Genomic DNA, 23830 nt, shown 5'->3' with positions numbered 1-23830 from the left:
GACTGATCCTAAAAGGAAGGAATGGAAAAAGCAGCATGTTGTATGATGGAGAAGGTACAATCTGGTCCAACAAACATGGATTAGGTAGCCATACTTCAAGGTGCTGATACCAAATTTTGAGTTGATTGGAGTGCTTAAGTGAATGTAGTGCATTTTATAGTTAGGCAATCATCAAAGCATGTGTTGTGCACCAAAGACCAATGTTCAACCCCCTATCGTTGAAGTGGAAATACTCATGGTTGTTTAGCAAGTTAGCATGCCAATTCTTTGCCACAAGTAGTATTCAACATGTGACAAGTTCACTTTCAGTTTATTTTACTTGTAACAGCCCCTTCCTCTAGAATTAGAGATTCTATTATTGTTACTATTCCATGAGCCATGTTCTAAGAGAATTCCATAAACATCAAAAGCAAGATGAAAATTTTATTGGTAAACTCAAGTACTTGCCATTGTAATAAAATTCATAAGCTCATACATTCTGTGAAAATTTCTGATGTTATTTATTTATTTATTTTGGATTAGTAAAACAAGGACTTTGTTGAGGATAATAATAGGCATATCCCAAGTACATGAGACATATACAAGAGTGCCACCTAAGCAAGAGTGTCCAATGATACATGGAAATCATGGCCATTCAAGTGATTGAAATTAATTACAATTGACCAATAAAATAAAGTATTAAAAAATTGAAGTCTAAACTTGTCCACTAACTGTTGATGATCCTCAATTTCACTTGCACCAAAGAAGGACCATTTTCTGTAGAGAAATGCTACAAGGAAGCCTTACACCACACCTCCACCTAACCAATATGTGATTTGTCATTTTTGCCCTTCTATCTAAACACCCCCATATTTAAGCATTAAGATAGAATGGTAAAAAGGACAAATCACATGTTGATTAGGTGGAGGTGTGTGATGTAAGGTTTCCATGTAGAATTTCTCTTTTCCATATAGCTGCGATTTGAGCATTACCATTTAGCCCATTCCAACTTGCTAGGAAGTCAACAACCCTTCTTGGCATTACCCAAGCTAATCCCACTCTAGCAAAGAAATCATTCCAGTGTGACATGGCCACCTCACAATGAAGTAGTGGGTGATCAACAGTCTCCCCACTCTTTTTGCAGATACAATATCAATCCATAATAATAAACCAGTGTTTTCTTAGATTATCTATAGGGAGAATTTATGGATTTGGGGAGAAGTGGTGCTTATGGATAAGATTTTGTATTTCAACAGCCAAGTTCTCTATTTTGGTAAATGGTTCTCCGCCTGGTTTTTTCAACAGCTCCCGTGGTTTAAGGCAAAGAGACCCATTATCTCCTTTCCTTTTTGTCTTAGTTATGGATGCTTTGAGCCGTATGATTGATGTGGCTGCTGTAGGAGGTTTTGTGTCGGGCTTCAAGGTGGGAGATGTTTTTAGGGGCAGCATCACTGTTTCTCATCTTCTCTTTGTGGACGATATCTTAATTTTCAGTGATGCTAACCAGGATCATCTTCGAGCTTTAAGAGTTTTATTGTTATGTTTTGAAACTGTCTCTGGGCTTAGAATCAATTTAATTAAGTCTGAAATCGTCCTTGTGGGTTCAGTCAGAAATATTCATGATTTGGCCAATATTCTAGGCTGTAAGGTATCTTCTTTACCTATGAAATATCTTGGGTTACCTTTGGGGGCTCCTCACAAATCTGTGTCTATTTGGGATGGGGTAATTGAGAAGATCAAGAGGAGACTAGCTGGTTGGACAAAGATTTATTTGTCCAAAGGGGGCAGAGTTACATTGATTAAAAGCACCTTGTCTAATTTACCCACTTATTACCTCTCTCTTTTCCCTATTCCAGCAGGGGTGGTTAAAAAAATTGAGAGGATTTTTAGAAATTTTTTATGGGATGGTATTGGGGAGGAATGTAAATATCATTTGGTGAGTTGGAATAAGGTATGTACTTTGGGCATGCGGAACTTAACTTTTCAATAAAGCTCTACTTGGGAAGTGGCTTTGGAGGTACAACAATGAGAGAAATGCATTGTGGAGACAGATTATAGATGCTAAATACGGAAGGATGAGGGGGAATTGGTGTACTAACGAAATAAAAGGGGTATTTGGGGTGGGATTACGGAAGTCTATTTGATTGGGATGGGGAGATTTTGTCAAAAACATTAACTTCAAAGTGGGATCCGGGACGAATATTCTCTTTTGGCATGATGTTTGGTGTGGTGATTTAGCTCTTAAATTAGCATTTCCTAGACTTTTCAGGATTGCTAAAAACAAAGGAGCTGCTGTGGCTGATTCTTATTTGTTTTCAAACAATATGTTGAATTGGAATGTAGAATTTAATAGAGATTTACAGGATTGGGAAGTGAGTGAAGCTGCTGATTTCTATGTAAAGCTCTATGCTTTAAAGATTGATCAGACTAGGGAGGATAAGATGCAGTGGGTTCATGACAACAAGTTCAGATTCTCTGCGAAATCCTTTTATAAGGTGTTAAATAGTCATGGCAACATAACATATCCCCGAAAATGCATTTGGAAAGCTAGAGTGCCTGGTAAAGTTGCATTTTTTTTTTTGCTGGTTGGTGTTGCTGGAGAAAGTTTTAACCATTGAAAATTTGAGGAAAATGGGTTTATATGTGATGGATTGGTGTTTCATGTGTAAAAAAGATGGTGAATCTGTTAACCACTTATTTCTTCATTGCGAGATGGTGGCTGCCTTGTGGAATGAGTTATTTGCAAGGGTAGGCATTGCTTGGGTGATGCTTTTTTAGGTGGTGGATTTCTTGGCTAGCTGGCAAGGTGCAGCGGGATGTAGTGGCAGTATAGCTGAATGGAGGATGATTCTTTTGTGTTTGTTTTGGTGTTTATGGCTTGAGAGAAATGGGAGGTGCTTCAGTGATTGTGAATGCACAATGGGGAAATTTAGGACTTTTTTCTTTAGCACTTTAAATTTTTGAGTGCACAATCTTGTGACGGATTGAATTTTGTAATGCCTTATTTTAGTTCTTTTTTGTTTTAGCTTGTTTTTAGGTGTATTCTCTTGTATACTTTCTGTGTACTTGGCCTATGTCTATTTACTTTGAATAAAATCTCTTATTACCTATAAAAAAAAGGCTGTTTTTAAGGGAGCCTTTGTCTTCCAAATGTGCTTCCAAGGGAATGGGTTTGCATTGTATGTGGTGAGAGACTTGTACGATGAACGAACAGTAGATCCCCCTTCCCTCATGGGTCACCACACCAACTTGTCTTCTTCACCCTCCCTCACTCTAGAAGAGTATACAAGATTTTAGAACTCAAAGAAAGCATCCACTCTTAGTCTTGTGTAGCTTTAAAGAAAGTGACGTTCCATTGGGGAGATCTACGGGATAGGTCAAGAAGATCCACAACTGAAGTTGTCTGGACCCTCGAAATGCCGTAAATAGTTGGGAAGGCTTCCTTGAGGGACCTTTTGCCACACCAAAGATCATGCTAGAATTTAATTGTAGATTCGTTATCCACCTTGAAACAAGTGTGCGTGGAGAAGCATCCCATTCTTCTTATATGCTTCCAAAGCCCCCTATCTAGTTGGTATCTCCACAACATCTTACCCATAAGAGCTTTGTTGAAACCAGCAAGTTCCAAACTCCCAAACTGCCACTTGAAATTGGGGTGCATACTGGGACCAGCTCACAAGATGGGATGTTAACTCCTTGTCCCTACCTCCCCATTGAAAATCCTGCTACAACTTCTCTAATTAGAGGGCCACCATGGTGGGTAGTAGAAACAAAGATAAGAAGTAGGTAGGTAAGTTGGAAATAGCACTTTTGATGAAAGTAACCCTTCCCACCTTGGGATAGATCCATACTTTTGCTACTAGCCAACCTTCTATCAATTTTTTCAATCACCCCATCCCAAAAAGACAGACTTGAAAGAGGCAGCCAAGGGGATAGGCTGAGATATTTCATAGGCAAAGAAGATACCTTGAACCCCAGGAGGTTGGCCATAATCTCCACCTCAGTGATATTCCCAATTCTGACTTGGGCAAGTTTCACACTCAATCCAAAAGCAACTTTGAAACAAAGATGAAGAGCTTTCAAAGCTTGAATATGATCTTGGTTGGCCTTGCAAAGGATGAGTGTCATATGCAAAAAAGAAGTGAGAGATATCTAACTAACCCATGTTTACTGCTCCCACTGAGAATCCAAAAAGGAATCTACCATCCACAATACTTGAAATCATTTTGCTGAAAGCTTCTATTACAAAAACAAAGAGTAATGGGGATAATGGATCACTTATCTCAAGCCTTGGGAGCTATTAAAAAAACCCAGTGGTAATTCACCAAAACAGAAAAGCGGGCCGAGGATATGTAGTGTTTAATCCAAGCATGTCATTTCTCCCCAAGACCACATCACTCAAGCATTTGAAGCTAGAAGTTCCAATTAACTTTTTTTTGATAATTTTTAAAGCAAACTAATCGAATAATCATGTTCCCTTCTAATTAACTTGATCATAAGCTTTTGACATATCCAGTTTGCAAAGTAAACCCGGTACTCCGACTTGATCATGCTATCCAAACATTCATTCGGCTTCAATTGTATAGTTGACTAGTTATTTTGGAGTATGGCCTAGATGTGGCTTGAGCCTCCCTTGCATTGTTACAAATGCTATTAGATCCAATTTCAATTGGGATTTGAGCCATGCAATCAATCATGGAATGGCCAAACAAGGACATTGGGAATTTAAGGGTGGAGATTGTGATACCCTGTAGTGAGAGTAAGTGGTGAATGTGACCCCATATTGCTTGGGGGAGAAGTTAATGCTCTTATAATGATTCTAAGGGGCTCCAATTGTACCATTGACAATCCCTTTTGGAGTATGGGCTTGGATGTGGTTTGGGCCTCCTTTGGGGTGTTACGTTTGATCTTTTGCTTGTTATGGAATGATAGATTGGGAACACAGGAAAAATAAAGCATAACTTGAGATTTGACTAATGCTTTTTGAAGTTTTTCCTCTTAAAGCTATTGAGTCTGTTGTCTTTGCACAATTTTTGTCCTTTATGTTTGCTTAATTTTTTAACATGGTTTGTAGGGATGCATTTCTCAATTACTGGGTAAATGGAAACATGTTGACAATGGATATAGCAACCCAAATATATACTATTTTGAAGCAACCGGATGTCAAATTTCTTACCCAGGTATTTTGTTTTGTTTTATATCTCTAGTTCTTCTCCTTATTATTTAGCTCAAAATGTGAGATATATTTGCAGCCCAGGTCACATTCATTGAATTCAATGTGTGGTATTAATTGATTGTCAAAGTTACTTGCTATGTCAATCTCTATGTCTCTATTATGTTGAGAATGTCCTACTTGGCAACAGGATGACTTCAAACCAGTGCTGCGAGAACTTTTGGCTGCTCATCCAGGGTTGGAGTTCTTGCAGAGCACACCGGAGTTTCAAGAAAGATATGGTTTGTTCTCAACCTGTTAATTGCTCTACATGTTTTGTGGCTAGCAGACATTTTTTTTTTTTTTTGTTTCCTTCATTTTTTTAGGAAAGGTTTCATCCCTCGTTACGATGTGTTGGCCATTGGGTGCATGCTATTGTTTTGGTTCCTCTAATTTCTTCTGGATTGAAGGAACTCAATCTATTGAATCTTCAAACCCTATGTCTATTTTACTCGTTGGATGGAATTGGTTCAGCATATTTTCTCTCCAAGGATGCTTGTATAATTTATATTCCTATATTCCTATTAGAACTTGAACTTGGCTCAGAAATGAAAATTGTCATCTGAATCAACACCCTTCTTTCTCTCCTCAAACAAAAACTAAATTGAACTTTTTTATTTTATTTTATTTTTTATTTTTTTTAGTAAGTAATAAGAGATTTTGTTGACAAGTAAATAGGCATAGCCCAATTACACAAGAAGTATACAAGAGAAAACACCTAAATACAAGAACTAGAGTAGGCTAAGAGCAAATCATGAAGGTTATCTCCATTCAATACAAGAAACTTTGCCCATGTACCCAAAGTACTAAAGAACTCTCTAAGTTCTCCTCTTGAGCGTTCTCTATCTTCAAAGTATCGCCCATTCCTTTCCAACTATAAGCACCACATTAAATATGAAGGAATCATCTTCCATATCACAACAATATGATGGCATTCTTTTTTAAGCTGAATTTTTACAACAGAAACCCCAACTTTCCTCCTCTCCCACCCAGCAGAAAAGGGAAATCGGTTATGCCCATTTCCCATCTTTAATATTCTGCTCATGAGGGAAACATGGAGATTGCAGATCAACTAGTCTTGTACATCTTTTCTAGTTAGTTTAATGTGGGGGATGCTTCTAATGTGGAGAGTATGTCTTCTATTTTGGGATGCAAGATATTGCAGCTGCCCATGAAATATCTTGGGCTGTTATTATCTCTCTCTCTCTCTCTCTAAGGGGTTGACCTTTCATCTTCAATCTCTGGCACTTCTCGCCGGAGATGAGCCTTGATCCTTTCAATCTATTCTTGCTTTGGATTCATCTTCTATTCCTGGCACTTCTCGTAGGGGATAGTTCCTATTCTTTCCAACCTTTTCTTCTCATTTATTTTCCGTTCTTTTTGCTTTTCACTGTCTTTCTTTGCTGTTGGACATTGGTGATGGAGAGTAGTTTTTGGATTGAAGCCAAGTTTTTTGTAATCAGAAGATGGGAGGGGAATCTCTTCAGTATTGTCGAGAAATGTAATAAATTTACGAAGGCCCTTTACCTCAATAGGGAGGTGGTGATCTGGTTGGCCAAGATGTTTGCAGGAAGTCTGAAGTTCTTGAGTAATAGGGCCCCATATCTGACCAAAAGGGGTGGTAATAGTCTTCGTGGTCCAAGTCTGGAAAAATTCGTTCGGCAGGTTTGTGAAGTTGTTGGAGTTGGGTTCTAGTAAAGGAAATAGAATTCTTGCTATTCTTGAAGAGAGGCCTGGAACTGGGTGGGAAAGGTTTGCTAGGAAGTCTATGGAGGTTACTAGTTTGAATTCCTCTGTTTTGGCCCCTGGAAACAGAGCTAGTAGTAACAAGGGTATTGCAAGGGGACCAGTGGTTAGCAATAGAGGAGGAGGGGCTTCTAAGATGGCGCAGCCGTCGTTGATGTACAAGGAGGTCCTTCAACAGAAGACGGCACCGGTGCAACACAGGGGAAGAGGCTACGAATCTGGGAAGATTACTCTTGCGATGGATATCACCTACCGAAAAACCAGCCAAGAACCCATTGTTAACCATCCCTGGAATCATTCTACTGCATACCTCCATGACTATGACAAAGAGGAGAGGGGGCAAAGGATACCCTTGTCGAAGACCACAGGAACTGCTAAAAAAACCAACCGGGCTACCATTCACCAAAACTGAGAATTGTGTCGTCGAAATGCACCACCTAATCCAAGAGCATCATCTCTCTTTAAAACCACACCTCCCAAGCAAATACAACAAGAACTCCTAGTTAACATGGTCGTAAGCCTTTTCCATATCCAACTTGCACAAGTGATCCGATTGCACAATTTTAGCCTACTATCAAGGCATTCATTGGTGATAAGTATTGAGTCCAAAATTTGTCTTCCCCTAACAAAGGTGTTTTGGGGTTTCATAATGATAATCCCCAAAACTCCTCCCAGACGGTTAGCAAGCACTTTGGAAATGATCTTATACACCTCATTCACAAGGCTAATGGGCCGGTAATCCTTTACCTTCGATGCCCTAGTCTTCTTGGGAATAAGTGCCATAAAAGTGATATCTTTAGAAGAATGGATATTGCTTGGCTAATGCCTTCGAGGGTGGTGGAATTATTGGCTTGTTGGAAGGAACTTCAAGGCTGCCCTCAAGTGGCGGTAGTGTGGAAGATGTTTCTGCTGTGCATCATGTGGTGTACATGGTTGGAAAAGAATGAGAGGTGCTTTGAAGATAAAGAGCAGCACATTGGTGGAGCTCCAGAATTTTTTTATGCGCACTTTAATGCTTTGGTTCTTAGTTATTGTACTTGATGGAAACAATGTGCATGACTTTCTTTCCTTAATCTAGATTGTATTTAGGTGTTCTTTTGTATACTTCTTGTGTACACGGGCTACGCCTCTTTCATTCGTATGAATAAAATTTATTTATTACTTGTAAAAAAAAAAAAGTGCAATAAAAGTGGCAGACTTTTTTCAAATTTCCTACTTGAAAAAAATTCATGAAATACCTTCATTAAATCCTCCTTCACCACTTCCCAGCAAAATTGAAAGAAACCTATCAAAAATCGATCTGACCCAGGGCTGTCTTTGGCCATCTTTCTCACCACTTCATGGACCTCAGCCTTAAATGGTGTTTCCAACCATGTGACATCTTGTTGCTCGATGGGCTCAAAAGCTTGCCCATCAATCTTCGTAACATTTGGTTGTTGGCTAACACTCTTGGTTGTAAGGTTTCCTCCCTTCCTATGAATTATCTGAGACTTCCTTTGGGGGCTGCCTCCAAGGCGAAAACCATTTGGGATGCATTTATTGAAAAGATTGAATGAAGATTGGCAGGTTGGAAGAGAATGTATCTGTCGAAAGGGGGTAGGATTACTCTAATCAAAAGCACTCTTTCGAATCTACCTATATCCTTGTTTCCCATTCCCGTGAGCGTGGTGATACGCATTGAAAAATTGCATCGCGATTTTCTATTGAGTGGTCTTGGGGAAGAATTTAAATTTCATCTGGTCAAGTGGGACAAGATTTGTTCCCCAATCTCTTATGGAGGCTTGGGAATTAGAAATCTGAGGTTGTTCAACCAGGCTTTACTTGGGAAATGGCTTTGGCGTTACAATATGGAAAATGAAGCTTTATGGAAGTTGGTGATTGATCACAAATATGGAGGCTCGTTTGGGGGGGGGGGGGGATGGAAGCACATTAGACGAGGGTGAGGAGTGTTTGCTCATCATATCATATTGATGGGAGATGGCTCAAGAACTAAATTTTGGTACGATATTTGCTGTGGAGATAGGGCTCTCAAGGACTCATTCCCCACAATGTTTTTACTTGCCCATGAGAAGGAAGCTTCACTGGAGGATCCCATGGTGATAGATGGGGCTTCAATCCAGTGGAATCTAAACTTCACTAGGGTGGCCCAAGATTGGGAAATCAATACTTTTGTAGATTTCTTCCGACTCTTTAAGCCTCGTTTGGTTACGCAGTTTAAATGAGATGGGATGAGATGTTTTGTTGAAAGTTGAATAAAATATTGTTATAATATAATTTTTTAATATTATTTTTGTTTTGAAATTTGAAAAAGTTGAATTGTTTATTATATTTTGTGTGGGAGTTTTGGAAAGTTGTAATGATTATATGAGATGAGATAAGATAGTTTGGTTTTGTGTAGCCAAACCAACCCTTATACTCCATGAGACCGAGCAACCAAGGAGCTGATTCTTTATGGTGGACACCTGCCAGAAAGGGTATATTTTCAGTTTGTTCTTTCTGTAAGGTCCTCACACTACCGCAAAATAATCAATCATGGAAAAGAAGTTGGAGAAATAAGGCCCCTCCTCGGGCGGCATTTTTTGCATGGACTGCATCTTTGGGGAAGATTTTAACGATGGATAATCTACGGAAACGAGGGATGATAGTGGTGGAATGGTGTTGTATGTGTAAACAAAGTAGTGAGACTGTGGACCATCTTTTACTACATTGCGAGATTGCTAGAGCGTTATGGGTAGACATTTTCAAACGGTTAGAGCTAGCCTGGGTTATGCCTGCGACAGTGGTTGAATTTCTGGCATGCTGGTTGAACTTTGGCGGTATTCCACAAATCTCAGCCATGTGGAAAATGATTCCTATATGTATTCTTTGGTGCATTTGGTAGGAACAAAATAACCGGATATTTGAAGATCGGGAACGTTGTCTTGAGGAGATTAGATTGCTTTTTGTTAGCTCTTTATTTTCTTGGACCAGATCTGTAGATTTTAATGGCCTCGATATTCATGACTTCCTTATGTCTATTTCTTCTGTCTAATTAGATGTTATTTCTTGTATACTCCCTGTATTTTTGGGCTATACCTATTCTTATTAATACATTACAATCATTTAGCTATAAAAAATACTGGCCAACATGCTAAAAGATCTAACACTTAAATACTTGCCAACATGCTAAAAGATCTAACACTTGCTTGGGCATCACTCAAGCAATGCCCATCCTACCAAAAATCTCATCTCACAAAATTTTAGCCACCTCAAAATGTAGAAATAAATGGTCAACAGATTCACCATCTTTTTTACACAAGAAGCACCAATCCACAACAAAAAAACCACACTTTCTCAAATTATCCGTGCTCAAGATTTTTCTAAGAGATGCCAACCAAGAAAAAAAAAATGCAATCTTACTAGGCACCTTAGATCTCCAGATGCTCTTCCAAGGGAATTTGTTGGCACAATGACAAGTTAACGCCTTATAAAAGGAGCTAATTGAAACTCTGGAATTTTCAGCGTGTATCCACCGCAAACTGTCTTCCCTTCCTTGCACAATCTTCATGTGGTATAATCTTCCAAAAAAGTCAGAAACACTGTTCACTTTTCAGTCATGCACATCTCTAATGAAATTTAAATTCCATTGAAGATTATTGTTTAACAAAATAGAGGAGTTAGCCACTGCAGCTTCTTAATCACTAGCAAAATACGTCTGACCCTCCAGGTTTTGTGCCTGTAGAAGCTAGGATAATTTTGCTATTTGCCTATGCAAATCTGCAATCATCATGCCTTGTACGTTATGATCGCTGTGAGGGACTTCCTCAATCGGAACTTGCCCTCACCGACCAAGACCTCTACCACCATCCATGTAAACAAATGATAAATCACCCCAAGAAAATGCTAAAGCTTTGATGCCCACTGATGCCGGATGTAGAATAAGAATTATTTTGGAGGCTAGCTAAACAACAGAAGCTAGAGATTGAGATTGAGAAAAATGCAAATAGAGAGAAAAATCTGAGATTAGGGTTTCTTCATAAAAAATCGAACTATCTTTTTGAAGCCCACAAGCTGGGCTTATATAGCTAAGGAAAAGAGGCAAAATTACAATTATGACCAAATAATAAAATAGGGATAAAATAAGTATCTTGCTAAATCTAGCTGAAAATCTGGTATACAATTGGTCCTCAAAATGAACATTACCGTAATAGAAAAATAACTTAAAATGACGATTCGAAAGAGAAAACAACTGATTTTGGGCTCAAAAGGGAACCAACAGGCGCAGTGTGGTGACTACGATGTGTGCGCTGAGGAGAGCTTTCCGGATTAAGGACATTGGCGCGATTCTGACAATTGTAGCCAAAGTTATGGCCAAAATACAGGCAAGTGTGCAAGCCAACCGAGGAATGTCGTTCCTTGCCCAATCGAGGAATGCCGCTTCTTGCCCAACCAAGGAATGCTCATCTCTTCCTGCCGGTTTTGCGCTAATCTCCCTTCTCGAGGTAGTCTAGTGCTATTAACGTTGCATATGTCTGCCGAGCATATCGGACTTGGATTCCCCTACATCACCTGTGCACTCCTGAGATTAGTTGAACTTTGTTTTTGGACATTTGGTGCCATTAAAAGAAATTGTGTTCTAAGCTAGGTCTTTTTTTTTTTTTTTAAATAGTTCTGAGCTAGTTGTATCCTAGAAGCTGAAAGTGGATTGATTATCCATTTTCATGGTGATCAAATTATACTTTGTTTGGGTTTCAATTGAGTTTGGAAAAGGTATGTAGCCCCATCTCGAATGGGGGTTTGGGCATTAGAGACATGAGAACCTTCAATCGGGTATTACTAGGTAAATGGCTGTGGAGATACCATAAGGAACCTGATGCTTTGTGGAAGATGGTAATAGAGAGCAAATATGGGGACCTATGGGGGGTTGGTGTACAAAAGAAGTGAGAGGAGCACATGGAGTGGGTTTGTGGATACATATAAGAAAAGGGTGGGAGGTCTTCACTCGTCATACCCGAATCCGTTTAGGAGGAGGAACCCGTATTAAGTTTTGGTACGACACTTGGTGTGATCATGTGGCTTTAAAGGAATCTTTTCCTGCATTATTCAGATTTGCAAGAGACATTGATGTTTCAGTAGCTGATGTACTGGAAATATCAGGGGAGCACATTCAATGGAACATCAACTTCAGTAGGGCGGCACAAGATTGGGAGATGAGCAGTTTTGAAGCCTTTTATAGCCTTTTGTATTCTATTAAACCAGGTAACTCACAGGATAGTTTATGGTGGATACCTATAGCTAAAGGTTCTTTTTTGGTGCGCTCTTTCTGTAAGTCTCTTACCCAAGAGACACATGTTCAGTTTCCATGGCGAAAGATATGGAGGCATAAGGCGCCACCCAAAGCAGCTTTCTTTGTGTGGACTGTAGAATTGGGTAAGATTCTCACAACTGATAACTTGAGGAAGCGCAGGGTGATCATCGTAGATTGGTGCTGTATGTGTAGGAAGGGAGGTGAATCGGTGAACCATCTCTTAATACACTGTGAGGTAGCGAGAAGGTTATGGAATGAGGTTCTTGGCAGAGTGGACTTGGCTTGGGTTATGCCAGAGACGGTGGGTGGGGTTTTGGCCAGTTGGAAAAATCTGAGAGGAAATCAACAGATAAAAGCGGTGTGGAAGATGATCCCTATATGCATCATGTGGTGTTTATGGCGAGAGCGCAATGACAGGACATTTGAGGACAAAGAGAGATCGATGGAGGATTTGATAGTTTTTGCCTTTAGAACTCTTTGTACATGGACCATAGCGGTTGATTTCAATGGTTTGGGGTTACATGAATTCCTTATATCCATTGATCATACATAGAACTGGTCACTAAACTTTGTATCAGGCTTTTGCCTTCTTTTGATAATATATTTATTTTACTTATCAAAAAAAAAAAAAAAAAATTGAGTTTGGACCTGACCTATGGTTCCGAACAACTACTTGTGGCGATTATAAAGGAGACCTCAGTCAATTATATTGCTGATCAGGAACGATCAGGAACTAATGTAAACTATTAGGAGGTTCTCCTTAGATTAGTTCGGATGTGGATTCTTCTAAGCTGATTGAAATTGAGTGGGCTTACCGCAGAAGAGCATAAGAACTTTACTTAGGTTTTACTTTTTTTTAATAAGTAAAACCTTTTTTTTTTTAACTTATTAAAAAAAAAAAAGAAATCTACTTAGGTTTTCTTTGATCTGCAGTATAACTACATATTTGAGGTTAATGACTGTTGTGGGCAAGGCAGGTACTGCCATTTCTACCTAGAATGATAATTTGAGAAGACAATTTTTTTACAGTTTAATATTATTAACGAGCAAAAGGTGCAACCAAGTACACCAGAAATATACATACAGAATCACCTATTTGGAGAGAGTAATAAACAAAGACCAAGTAAAACTGGAGAGATTCATGACTGCTGTCATCCAAAGATAAAAAGAATCTGAAGAAGAAATACTTTAGCTCCTCATATCCTTCTTGCCGTTCTTCAAGCTGCGAGCCTTCCTCTTCCTGCAAATGCACCACACTATGCAAATTGGGACCATCTTTCACAAAGTTTTCTATGATGGCTGCCAAACTAACCAATCCAACAACATTTAGGTCCACTACCTGTCTCGACATTACTCAATTTTACCTGAGTGGTCTGAAAATGGCTATATTATGTAGAACTTCCCCAAGAATTTATGGCGATCTATTGTATGTGGGTATTAGCTTTAATATATGCTTGCTTATACGTAGTACAAATTAATGTAGCTTTGTGTACAATATTATACATCGTAAATACTGATTTTGAACCAGAGACTACTCTTGAATTTGTTGTACTTCTGCTTCATAAAAGAAGTATGTGCACCACTTTCTGATATATTTTTCCTTGATTCATGGTTTAGCTGTTGATTTATAATTAGCTTGTAATTGATATGACAATAACCACTCATCTTTTGGCATGCCCTTATGTTCCTTATGCGTGTCAAAAGGTGGAATTGTTACTTATCTGTTGCAACTTGGTAACTTAAAATATTATTGCATTGGGACAGCTGAAACTGTAATATACAGAATATTTTACTACATAAATAGAGCTGGAAATGGTCATCTTAGCCTCCGGGAGCTGAAACGTGGTAACTTAATTGACGCAATGCAACATGCAGACGAAGAAGAGGACATCAACAAAGTATTGAGGTATAACAAATGAAGGTCACCTTAAAATAAAAGATAAAATGGTGGTTAAATAGGGAACTAATGTTTATTACAAGTAACACAATCAAGAATTTGTTTTAAGAACCATGCTTAGTGAAAAATATCTAGTATCAAAATTTTAACACTTTTACCCTTTCTTTATTCACACTTCTCAGGTACTTCTCTTATGAACATTTTTATGTTATATACTGCAAGTTTTGGGAGCTGGATACAGATCATGATTTTTTGATCGACAAAGAGAACCTTATCAGATATGGTAACCATGCGCTTACCTACCGGATTGTTGATAGAATATTTTCTCAGGTTTGTGTCAGTTGGGCATTGCTTTAGATCAGTTTACCTGCTATTCAGTGGAAGAAATTTCTTCCATTGAAGGATTCTAATTACTATTTCTCTCTTTTATATTATCTATCCAATCTCTCTCTCTCTCTCTCTCTCTCTCTCTCTCTCTCTCTCTCTCTCTCTCGATATTATGTGTGTGTGTGTGTGTATTGATGATATGAACACTCACTTGCTATTCTTTAATATCTGTCAGGTTGCAAGGAAGTTCACTAGTAAGGTTGAGGGAAAGATGGGGTATGAAGATTTTGTGTACTTCATATTGTCAGAGGAGGATAAATCATCTGAACCTAGTCTTGAGTATTGGTATGACTGGACATCTTATTTACGTTATACATCACTTTCGTTGCTTCTCATAATTTTGATGCATTTATTAGTACTCAATAGGGAGGAAGGGTTATGAAACGAGACATACATGTCTTCCTTTGGGTGGTTCAGTTAATTATTAGGGATGGGAGAAAGAGATATATGCTTTTAATCATATACGAAATGTTTAGAAGTGCTCATGAAATGAAAACTTGGATGAAATTCTTGCAAAATTAAGAAAGGCCTCCGAACAAACATGTTAGTGCATGCTATCTTGATTGGCAAGGCCTTAAACAAAGGCAAGCGTGAGACTCAAGCCTTGGTTCTACTTACCACTGCCTTGGGCACAATGTTAAACAAGGGGAAACGGGTTAAGTCGTAGTATGCAGAGGTGGCGATGGTTGGTGCATCCACGAAGCAATGAGCCAGAAGAGATGGAAGCTGGAGGTGGCGATGGGGGGAGTGGGCCATGCATCAGTGATGCAGCAAAGGAGTAAGGGTAAAAAGGGAAGATTGGCAGGGACAAGTGTTACCGTTGAAGGAGTAGGGGTAAAAAGTGCTTTACTTAATGCCATCAAGGCAGGATATTCCCATCCAATATCTGAGCCTATTCTCAATTCGGCCAAAAAAAGAGAAGAGAACTAAAGAGGCTTACTTGGGCAATGAATGATGATGTAGGAGAGAGGAGCTCTAGCCAGGGACGGTCCAATGGAAGGGCAAAGGTGGTCTCTTTATGAAACGAAAAATAATAGCATGGAATGTAATGAGGCTGAACAGGTTACGAGACTGTCAAGCGGCTCCAAATTAGAAACTTAATTTGTCAATGAAAGGGAGATGTAGTTTGTTGGCAAGAGACAAAGCTGGAATTTATCACAAGAGGATTTGTTCGGAGTTTATCGAGATGTAACATGTTGGTTGGTCTTACCTTCCATCAAAATGAACATCTAGGGGTGTCTTAGTTATGTATGACAAAGGGTGGTGGAGAGATTGGATGAGTGTGTGAGAGAGCTCACCGTGTCTAGCTCATTTAAGAACATATAAGATGAATTACTGTGGGCATTTGCAGGTGCATATGGCCCAAATATTGACTCTGAAAGGTTAATGTGGGAAGAGTTGGCAGTTGGTGGGATAGACCATGGCCCATAGGTGGTGATTTTAGTGTCAATCGTTTTCCAAATCTCACATTAATCGCGCTATGCTGGAATTCTCTGATTGCATTTTCGAACCAGATCTTATGCATAGGGGTGAAAGAAAGAACTGATGCACTGTTCAAACCAATCAATTCAGCTAGTTTGGGTTCACTGAACTGGTTTTTCTTGGAATTTGGTTTGGTCTCTAGTTTCCGTGTTTTGTGAACCAAACCAAACCAAACCAAATTATACATAATTATTATATGATATATATTATATATATATCATAAATATAATAATCATAGCATGAAATTTTGATCTTATGATTTATGCTTCCTTGATATAAACTTACTCTTATGTATGAATATTAATATTAAGTTATTAACATTTTATTTACTAATTTAACATGTTTTTGGCTATGATTTGGTTAAATCATGCGTGCTTGGTTTACTTAGTATTTGACAATATGCGATTTTAATTTATTTTATTTTGGCTAAGTAGTTGGTATGTAGTTGTTCTGTAATTTTCGTTTATATACTTTGGACGGCTGGACCTTTGCTTTGGTGGTTGCAATTGCAATTGTTTTACTGCACTTGAAATTGCTTTGGTGGTTGCTTTTGCAATTTTCTTTTGTAGACAAGATACTACTGAAAGGATAAAGAATGCGACATGTCTTGTTAAATGCAGATTTAGAAGGCACTGTAGATACCAGAATTGCAAAATCATTTCGTGCAACTTTTGAAAACATGCTTATCTCACAGAGTTACGTTCCGCCAAACTAATATGTCAAACATCCCCTCGTCTTCCTCACAATTCCTAGCCAAGATTTATCAACTTCTGTTTTCCTTTCCAAAGAATTTCCCAGCTCTAAATGTTTCTTAAATTGAGCCAACCACAATTCCTCCTGTCCTCTATTTGAATCGTATTTTTACTTATTTCCTCATTCGATTGACTTGTGTTTCACTCGTGCGTGAAACAGCCATATTCTTCCTCTTCAAATTCACATTATATAAGCAAGTCAAAGCATATTTAACTTTATTAGTCAACACTATAACCTCGACAACATCATTAGTATACCAGGTTTGCAAACAAAATTCAAGGTTTCGCAACTTGTATCAAGGATCAAGAACCAACTTAATACACAACAGCATATTCCATTCTATCTGCAAATTCTCTATAGACACGAATAAATCGGACTGACTTGACGGATATGATAGATGTTTTTTTTTTAAGTAAGAAGATATTTTATTGATATTCTTAATTATAAAAAAATAAATATATTTTATTGATATAAAGTTGACGGATATGATAGATGGAATGGGTAGCTTTTCTTCTAATGTAGACACAGGTTCTTGTGTTCTGACTTAGTTATGACTGTCTCCCTTTCATTATCTTCTGCAACCATCAATACTTTTCAAATTTATCTTTCACACTTGTCGCCATTTTTCTCGACACATAACCCCTTCCTTCATACTCCGTCTTAATTGCATCTTGAATTATAACTAGCTCCATAACAAAAATAAAGGCACTTGATATTCCTACCCTTGTGAATTGCAAGCTTGTTAAAAAAGTTCAAGAAATTTCACAAACAACGTAGCTTTTTTTAAATCCTCAGTATACTTGGGTCATAACTTTCACAAATAACTAACTGAACAAAAACACTTTCACAAATAACTAGATTACCTTTTATAGTCTTAAGTGTGAAGATTCATACGCTTACACTAGTAAATATATTTTTTATTTATGCAATATTTTTGTATTTATTAGATAAAAAATTATGTTTTTGCTGGTTTGGTTGGTTTCAGTGTGCAAAATTCAAACCAAAAAACCAAATGGAAAAATGGAAAAGGTATAACCAAAACAAAACCAACTGAGATGCATAGAAAACCAAACCAAACAGTGAAAAACTGGTCAATTCGATTTTACTGATCTCCTTACAAGCATATTCAGAGGTGAAATGATGAAAATGACATACCATTAAAACAACTAAAATAATTTTAAAACTTTGAAGAACAGAAAAATAAAAAAGAGGTAGCGCAGATCCACAACTTCCTGCAGCCTCAATATTATAAAACCCGTCTTTATCTTGTCACGAACATATTCCATTTTTTATGTTCGTCTAAACTGAACTAGAAGTAATACATATTAGAGATTGAATTAATTTCTTTCTGAACTTGTTATTAATTCATATATAAGACATGTCTGCCATGGGTGACTTTATTCTGAGATCCTTTGATATCCATAAAAACTATTTATGCAATCAGCAGTGCTCTAGTTTTGACACTATATTGTCTTTTCAGGTTCAAATGCATCGATCTGGATGGAAATGGGATTCTTACACGGAACGAACTGCAATTCTTTTATGAGGAGCAGTTGCATCGAATGGAATGCATGGCCCAAGAGCCCGTGCTCTTTGAGGATATATTGTGCCAAATAATTGACATGATTGGGCCTGAGGTTCACCTTCTCTTTTACGCTTCTGGCTGTTTTGTTTTCATTGACAGGATTTTTCAATAAAAGTTACTGCTAATGATAATTGATTACCATATATACTAGAGCACTAATTGGTAACTAAAGCTTTTTTTGAGTGAAGTGATGTTGGACGTCCAGATAACATTTTTTTTCCTCTGTTTTTGGGTAAATTCCAAAAAGAATATTTGGAATATTTGTAATTCTTTGTCTTAGTTCTGTTTTGCTTTAACTTGTATTTTAGGTGTATTCTCTTATATGCTTCCTGTGTACTTGGGCTATGCCTATTTACTTGGAATAAAATCTCTTATTACCTATAAAAAAAAAAAACCAAAAAGAATAAATAAATAGAACTCAAACTACAACCCTCATCTTAAACACACTTTCAAACCATAACTTGTAACATCTCACCCCTAAATTGAACATTTTTTGTAACAACCCAAATGAAAGCCCAAGCCACATTTGGGTTTTTACTCCAAAAGGTAGTATAATTGGAGCCCATTGGAACCATTATAGCAGATAGTACGGTATCACAATCTCTTCCTCTCAAATTCTTGATGTCCTTGTTGAGCTAGTTCATCGTAGGTGGCACAAATCAAGTCCCACGCTTCTGGTTGAGATAGACTATGATACCATTTGTAGCTCCTCAAGTGAAAGCCCGAACCTCATATAGGCCTTTACACCAAAATGACTAATCAATTATACAATTAGAGTTAGAGTCCATTGGAACCATGACAAAAGAGCAAGAACTTCTCTCTCCCAAGCAATGTGGGATTCCACACACTACCTACACATATTAATTAGTAGACAGTACGGGGTATCACATTTTATTGCGAAGTTTCCTCCAATTCAAAGTGGGAGCTTAATTGTTCTCCACTAAGAGGTTGGTGACCATGGGAGCGAGGACCATGGCTCTTAAGACGGGCTGCTGATATCTTATACTTTTATTTTTTTTCAAAATATTTTTTCTTGAGTTAGCTTTTATTGTATATGGGAGTAATTTCCTCAATTTACCCCCATTTGATGCCCCGACCTGGCCCAATGGGCAACTTGTAACAATTGGTGTTTGTTGGAGTTGTTATGAATCATTGTTTTTGAGACTGAATAATATTTTGTTAGGGTCTTTTGTAATTATCCCTTCCATTTTCATTTCCTTTCTTTTGGACTAAAAAAGTAGTGTAGAAACATAGTTTACTTTCCAAGTCTAGAAACAAATTTAGTAGGAAACTGGTCCTTTGATAAAAATGCTTATTTTTTAGCGAATGTTTTTTGAATATTGTTACAAAGACATCAGCAATTAGAGATTATTTCGCTGGTTTTTACTATGAGTTTTTGTGCTTGCAGAATGAGAGCTATATCACACTGCGTGACCTGAAAGGATGTAAACTCTCAGGAAGTGTATTTAATATCCTTTTTAACCTTAATAAGTTTATGGCCTTTGAAACTCGTGATCCATTTCTCATTCGCCAGGTACTTGAAATGCTTCTATTTCTTAATACTGTTTGATGACACATTAGAAGAGAAAAAAAGTGGTACACTGCTGCTTGCCATTGTTGGTGACAGAATAACATTGTGTTTTGAGCAGGAACGCGAGAATCCAACATTGACAGAATGGGATCGCTTTGCGCATAGAGAATATATTAGACTTTCGATGGAGGAAGATGTTGAAGATGCTTCTAATGGGAGTGCAGAAGTTTGGGATGAATCACTTGAGGCTCCTTTCTGATTTAAGTTAGGTAGACTACGTCAGTTTCTGTGATTATAGTTCGTATTCTTTTCTTTCTTCCGTCATTTCGTTTCTAATATATATATATATATATTTAAGGTGTGTATATATCAGTTTAAGCTTTGAAACTAAGATTATTTCAGCAGTGTCAAGTTTGGTAATTTTAAATAAATTTATTCTTGCCAAGAATATATACACATCTGTGTGTGCCTTATTGGATGAGTTAGCTTTTGTATGTGGCGTTGACTCTTAGTAGCAGGGAAATGCTAGATTTTTAGCTAGGAAAAGTATTATACATTTCTTTTTTGGACAGAAAATAATATTTTTTTGGTCGAGTAAATAGGCAAAGCAAGTACACAGGAAGTTTACATAGAGAACAGCTAGTTACAATTGAGGATCTAGAAATGGATACAAGAAAATCATGGAAACTAGTCCCACTGAGGAAATTGACAGAAGCCCACACGAATAAAGTATGGAAATCTTATACATTTCTTATCTCATGTTCTAATTTGGAAAAGAATATAAGATGTAGTTAATTCTCCAAAACTAGTGATTAAATGGCATGTAATACTGCTCACTTTAAGTAAATTTTGAGTGTAATCACTGCTAGTTGTCACTTTTTGCTCTCCATGTGTTCACTACTTTCCCTGCACTTAAAGCTGGACAGATGAAAGTTAAGTGGAGATGGAATTTTGGAGTTTTGCTGTAACAGCACTTTCCCATAAGGTTAGGAATGTCACCAACATAAACAAACACGAGGCAGGTATAAAAGATTCTATCAATATAATAAAAAAAAGTTTAATTCAAAGATCGTTAATGAAAATCATCAGGAGTACTTATTGGAAAACCATAGTCACGTGTTTACTCATAAAAACTATTAATAATTACAAAAAAATTAATTAAATTTCTAATAAAGTCATAAAAATTGTGAGTTCTGATGGGGAAGTTTGTTTCCTTCCTCCGAGCCCAAGGTTCTGATGGGAGATTTTCTTCTCAGGGTTGGAAGTTTCTCTTTGCAGTCGTTACAGGCTCCTAATGAGCTATTTTGGAGGTACTGAGAGGGTTTCAGAGGGGATGGAAGCGGTGGAGGGAGATGCGGAATTGGGAAAGAGGGCTGTGGAAAGGCAATATACTATGAGAGGCTTAATCGTTTATTTCTGGTTCTGTCAGCCTAGGGTGGCAGGGAGTGGCGGCACAATGGTGGTAGCAGTCATGATAGTCCTTTAACACTTTGATATGTAACTTAGTGGAGTGACTAGGGTTTAATCTAAGGAAGATGGGTGGCATAAGTGTGTGTATGGGACCGCCTCTGGTTAATAGGCTTAATTTCCGGTGAGACGCACTGTTGTTTTGAACCCTAATCCTCTATCTCTGTATGCGTGCTTGTTGTCCAAGAATATAATGCCAGCTCCACCCATGGGTAGCCCAAGTGGCAAGGGCGAACTTGTGTGCATGAGCCCCATGTCACAAGTTCGATTTCCCCTGGGATCAAACTGCGATTTAATTGGGAGGCCATGGTGGTGGATTGTTGTGTTAGTCTCCCCGGAGGGTTTGGGTTCCATGGGTGAGTCCTAAGGGCTCTGCAGTAGGATGGTTCCCTCGTCATTTGAAAAGAAAAAGGAAAAAAAAAAAAAAAAAAATTTCCTGCTGTTTCATTGTTTCAAACCAAGATTAGGAGTCCTAATTGACTACCTTTCTCGGCAGCAGCATAATGAGGATATAAATCAACCTAAGGTGGAGTTTCTAATTGTACAAAATGATATCTAAGTGTCGGCCAGCTACAATTCTAGGGTTCTTGATTTTACCTAGTAAAACTAGGGGTCCTAGTTCATCTAGGAATTTTCCTTAATAAGAAACACTGGCTGTGTGATTATTACTTCAAACCTCTGTCCTAACCTTAAAATCATAGGAATTGGGGTGACATTTGGCCCTCGTAACAAGTTATGCTTTATCACTTCTTTGTTAAGAAATTCACCTTGATGTTATGTTTTGGGATTTATAGTGCAAGTACATTTATCGGTGGGATCTGTGAATTTCAAGTATTAATTTTCTCGTCTGGTTTGATAAAAGAATTGACTTTCAGATTTCTCTGACATTCTAAACTTTTCTTTCAAACATATCATAATCTCAAAATTTATGGGCAGGTGAAATTGATTACCTAATACCACCGAAATCATCATTCCCAAACCAATGCCGTTACCTTTTGCAATGCTGCCACCATCTTTACTGACCATCTCCACCAGCCCCACCACCATAGCCATTACATCCACACTATCACCAACATTGTTGTTGCCACCACTGCAATGATTTTCAATGCCATTGCAACTCACCTCTATGGACATCTTAACACCACATGGCAATTGACTTCGTAATTACTGCTATAATTTTTATATTTATTCAAACAGTAGAAGTTTAAAGTGATGAGAATCTTAATTCCATCAATTTACTATATTTTCTATTTATTAGATTTCTTGTTTGTTGTAAACTCTAGTTAGGTATTTCTCAAGTATACTCCGTGTACTTGGGATTTGCCTATTATTATGAATAAAACTACTTTATTACCAATCAAAAAATTATTATATTTGTTGTTTCTCACTTCAGGTCTTGCCAATGAAGCTCCGGGTTCTTGTAAATTGGCCATCTGTCAAAGACACTCTTGAATTCATGTATCTGCTCTTGAATGGGCTGTGCAGATACTATCGACCACCTTAGGCAGAAATTCTTTGCCTGGCTTTGTCGAATGGGCTTTTGATGGGCCAGAAATGATTGTTCAGATCCCTCTGCATTAAATTGAGAAACAATGAGAGTTACAAAGGAACCTCCCTTTACATACATCATTCAAAACTCTCTCCCGGAGGTGAGTATATAATGCCAGATTGAAGTAATTCGGAGCATTTAGTACAATATTTGATTATTTTTCCTCTTTGGATTATCTTTGTAAGATATCATTTATGCCATCCTTTCCTTTTTAAGTTAGTGGATCGTTCTTTTAATACTTCAAATTGTATGGTAGTGTGTCCTGGCAGTGCTTTTGGCGATTTTGGCTTAAATTCTGGTCATTTATCAATTTGATTCTAGTTTGTTTTATCCTTGACATGAATAAGGTGTCGTCAATCTCTTCATTAGTTAATACCCTATCACTATGTTTGTGAATAAACTATCTTCTACTCGAAAATAAACCAATAACATGGTTGCGTGTATTCGTCTGTTAAATGGACAGTAGCTGTATAATTATTCTGCTGAGAATTTTAGGAATCAAAACTTGATGATTGGGAAATATAAATGTTGTTTATGTGTAGAGGTTGCGTCCATAACTTCTCTGTTGTGAAACAAAGAGTCGCAATGAAATAAATAGCTGAGCTGGTCAATGTTTTCTTATGTTCGTCATGCGGGAAATTTTAACGTGGAAATATCATTTGTTCTGTTTTTTGTCTGGTGTGATAATTAATAGATGTTTGGGAAAAGAGATCACGAGAATTCTGCGAAATTATTTGTAAATAGTAATGAAATATGTTGAATGATATTTTATTGAGTTTTGGGAAAGAATAAAAAATTGAATAAAAATATTATAAAATTAAAATATTTTTATAATATAATTTTTGTTTAGAATTTGAAAAAGTTGTATTATTTTTGGTATTTTGTTTGAAAATTTGAAAAAAGTTATAATGATTAGGTAATGATTAGATGAAAAAGTTAAAAATTAAAATTGAAG

General features: G+C 37.5%; 1 protein-coding gene across 3 annotated transcripts in view; it reads left to right on the top strand.

Annotated features, from left to right (window-relative positions):
• LOC122315773 (serine/threonine protein phosphatase 2A regulatory subunit B''beta-like) overlaps nt 1-23214 on the top strand; it is a 28994-nt gene extending 5780 nt beyond the window's left edge. For 2 of the 3 annotated variants that reach the window (XM_043131919.1, XM_043131917.1), the window contains exons 5-13: nt 5054-5159; nt 5343-5433; nt 13989-14130; nt 14304-14451; nt 14684-14793; nt 18224-18380; nt 19737-19862; nt 19978-20128; nt 22720-23214. In XM_043131919.1, coding sequence (XP_042987853.1) covers nt 5054-5159; nt 5343-5433; nt 13989-14130; nt 14304-14451; nt 14684-14793; nt 18224-18380; nt 19737-19862; nt 19978-20118 — 1021 coding nt within the window. In that variant the 3' untranslated portion in view covers nt 20119-20128; nt 22720-23214. The remainder of the gene's footprint in view (nt 1-5053; nt 5160-5342; nt 5434-13988; nt 14131-14303; nt 14452-14683; nt 14794-18223; nt 18381-19736; nt 19863-19977; nt 20129-22719) is intronic. The other variant, XM_043131918.1, reaches the window with a different exon arrangement.
• Nucleotides 23215-23830: the final 616 nt, after the last annotated feature.

Source organism: Carya illinoinensis, chromosome 7 (assembly GCF_018687715.1).
Source record: "Carya illinoinensis cultivar Pawnee chromosome 7, C.illinoinensisPawnee_v1, whole genome shotgun sequence".
NCBI lineage: Eukaryota > Viridiplantae > Streptophyta > Magnoliopsida > Fagales > Juglandaceae > Carya > Carya illinoinensis.
The sequence above is the reverse complement of the archived record's forward strand: the minus strand, read 5'-3'. Positions and strand labels throughout refer to the sequence as shown.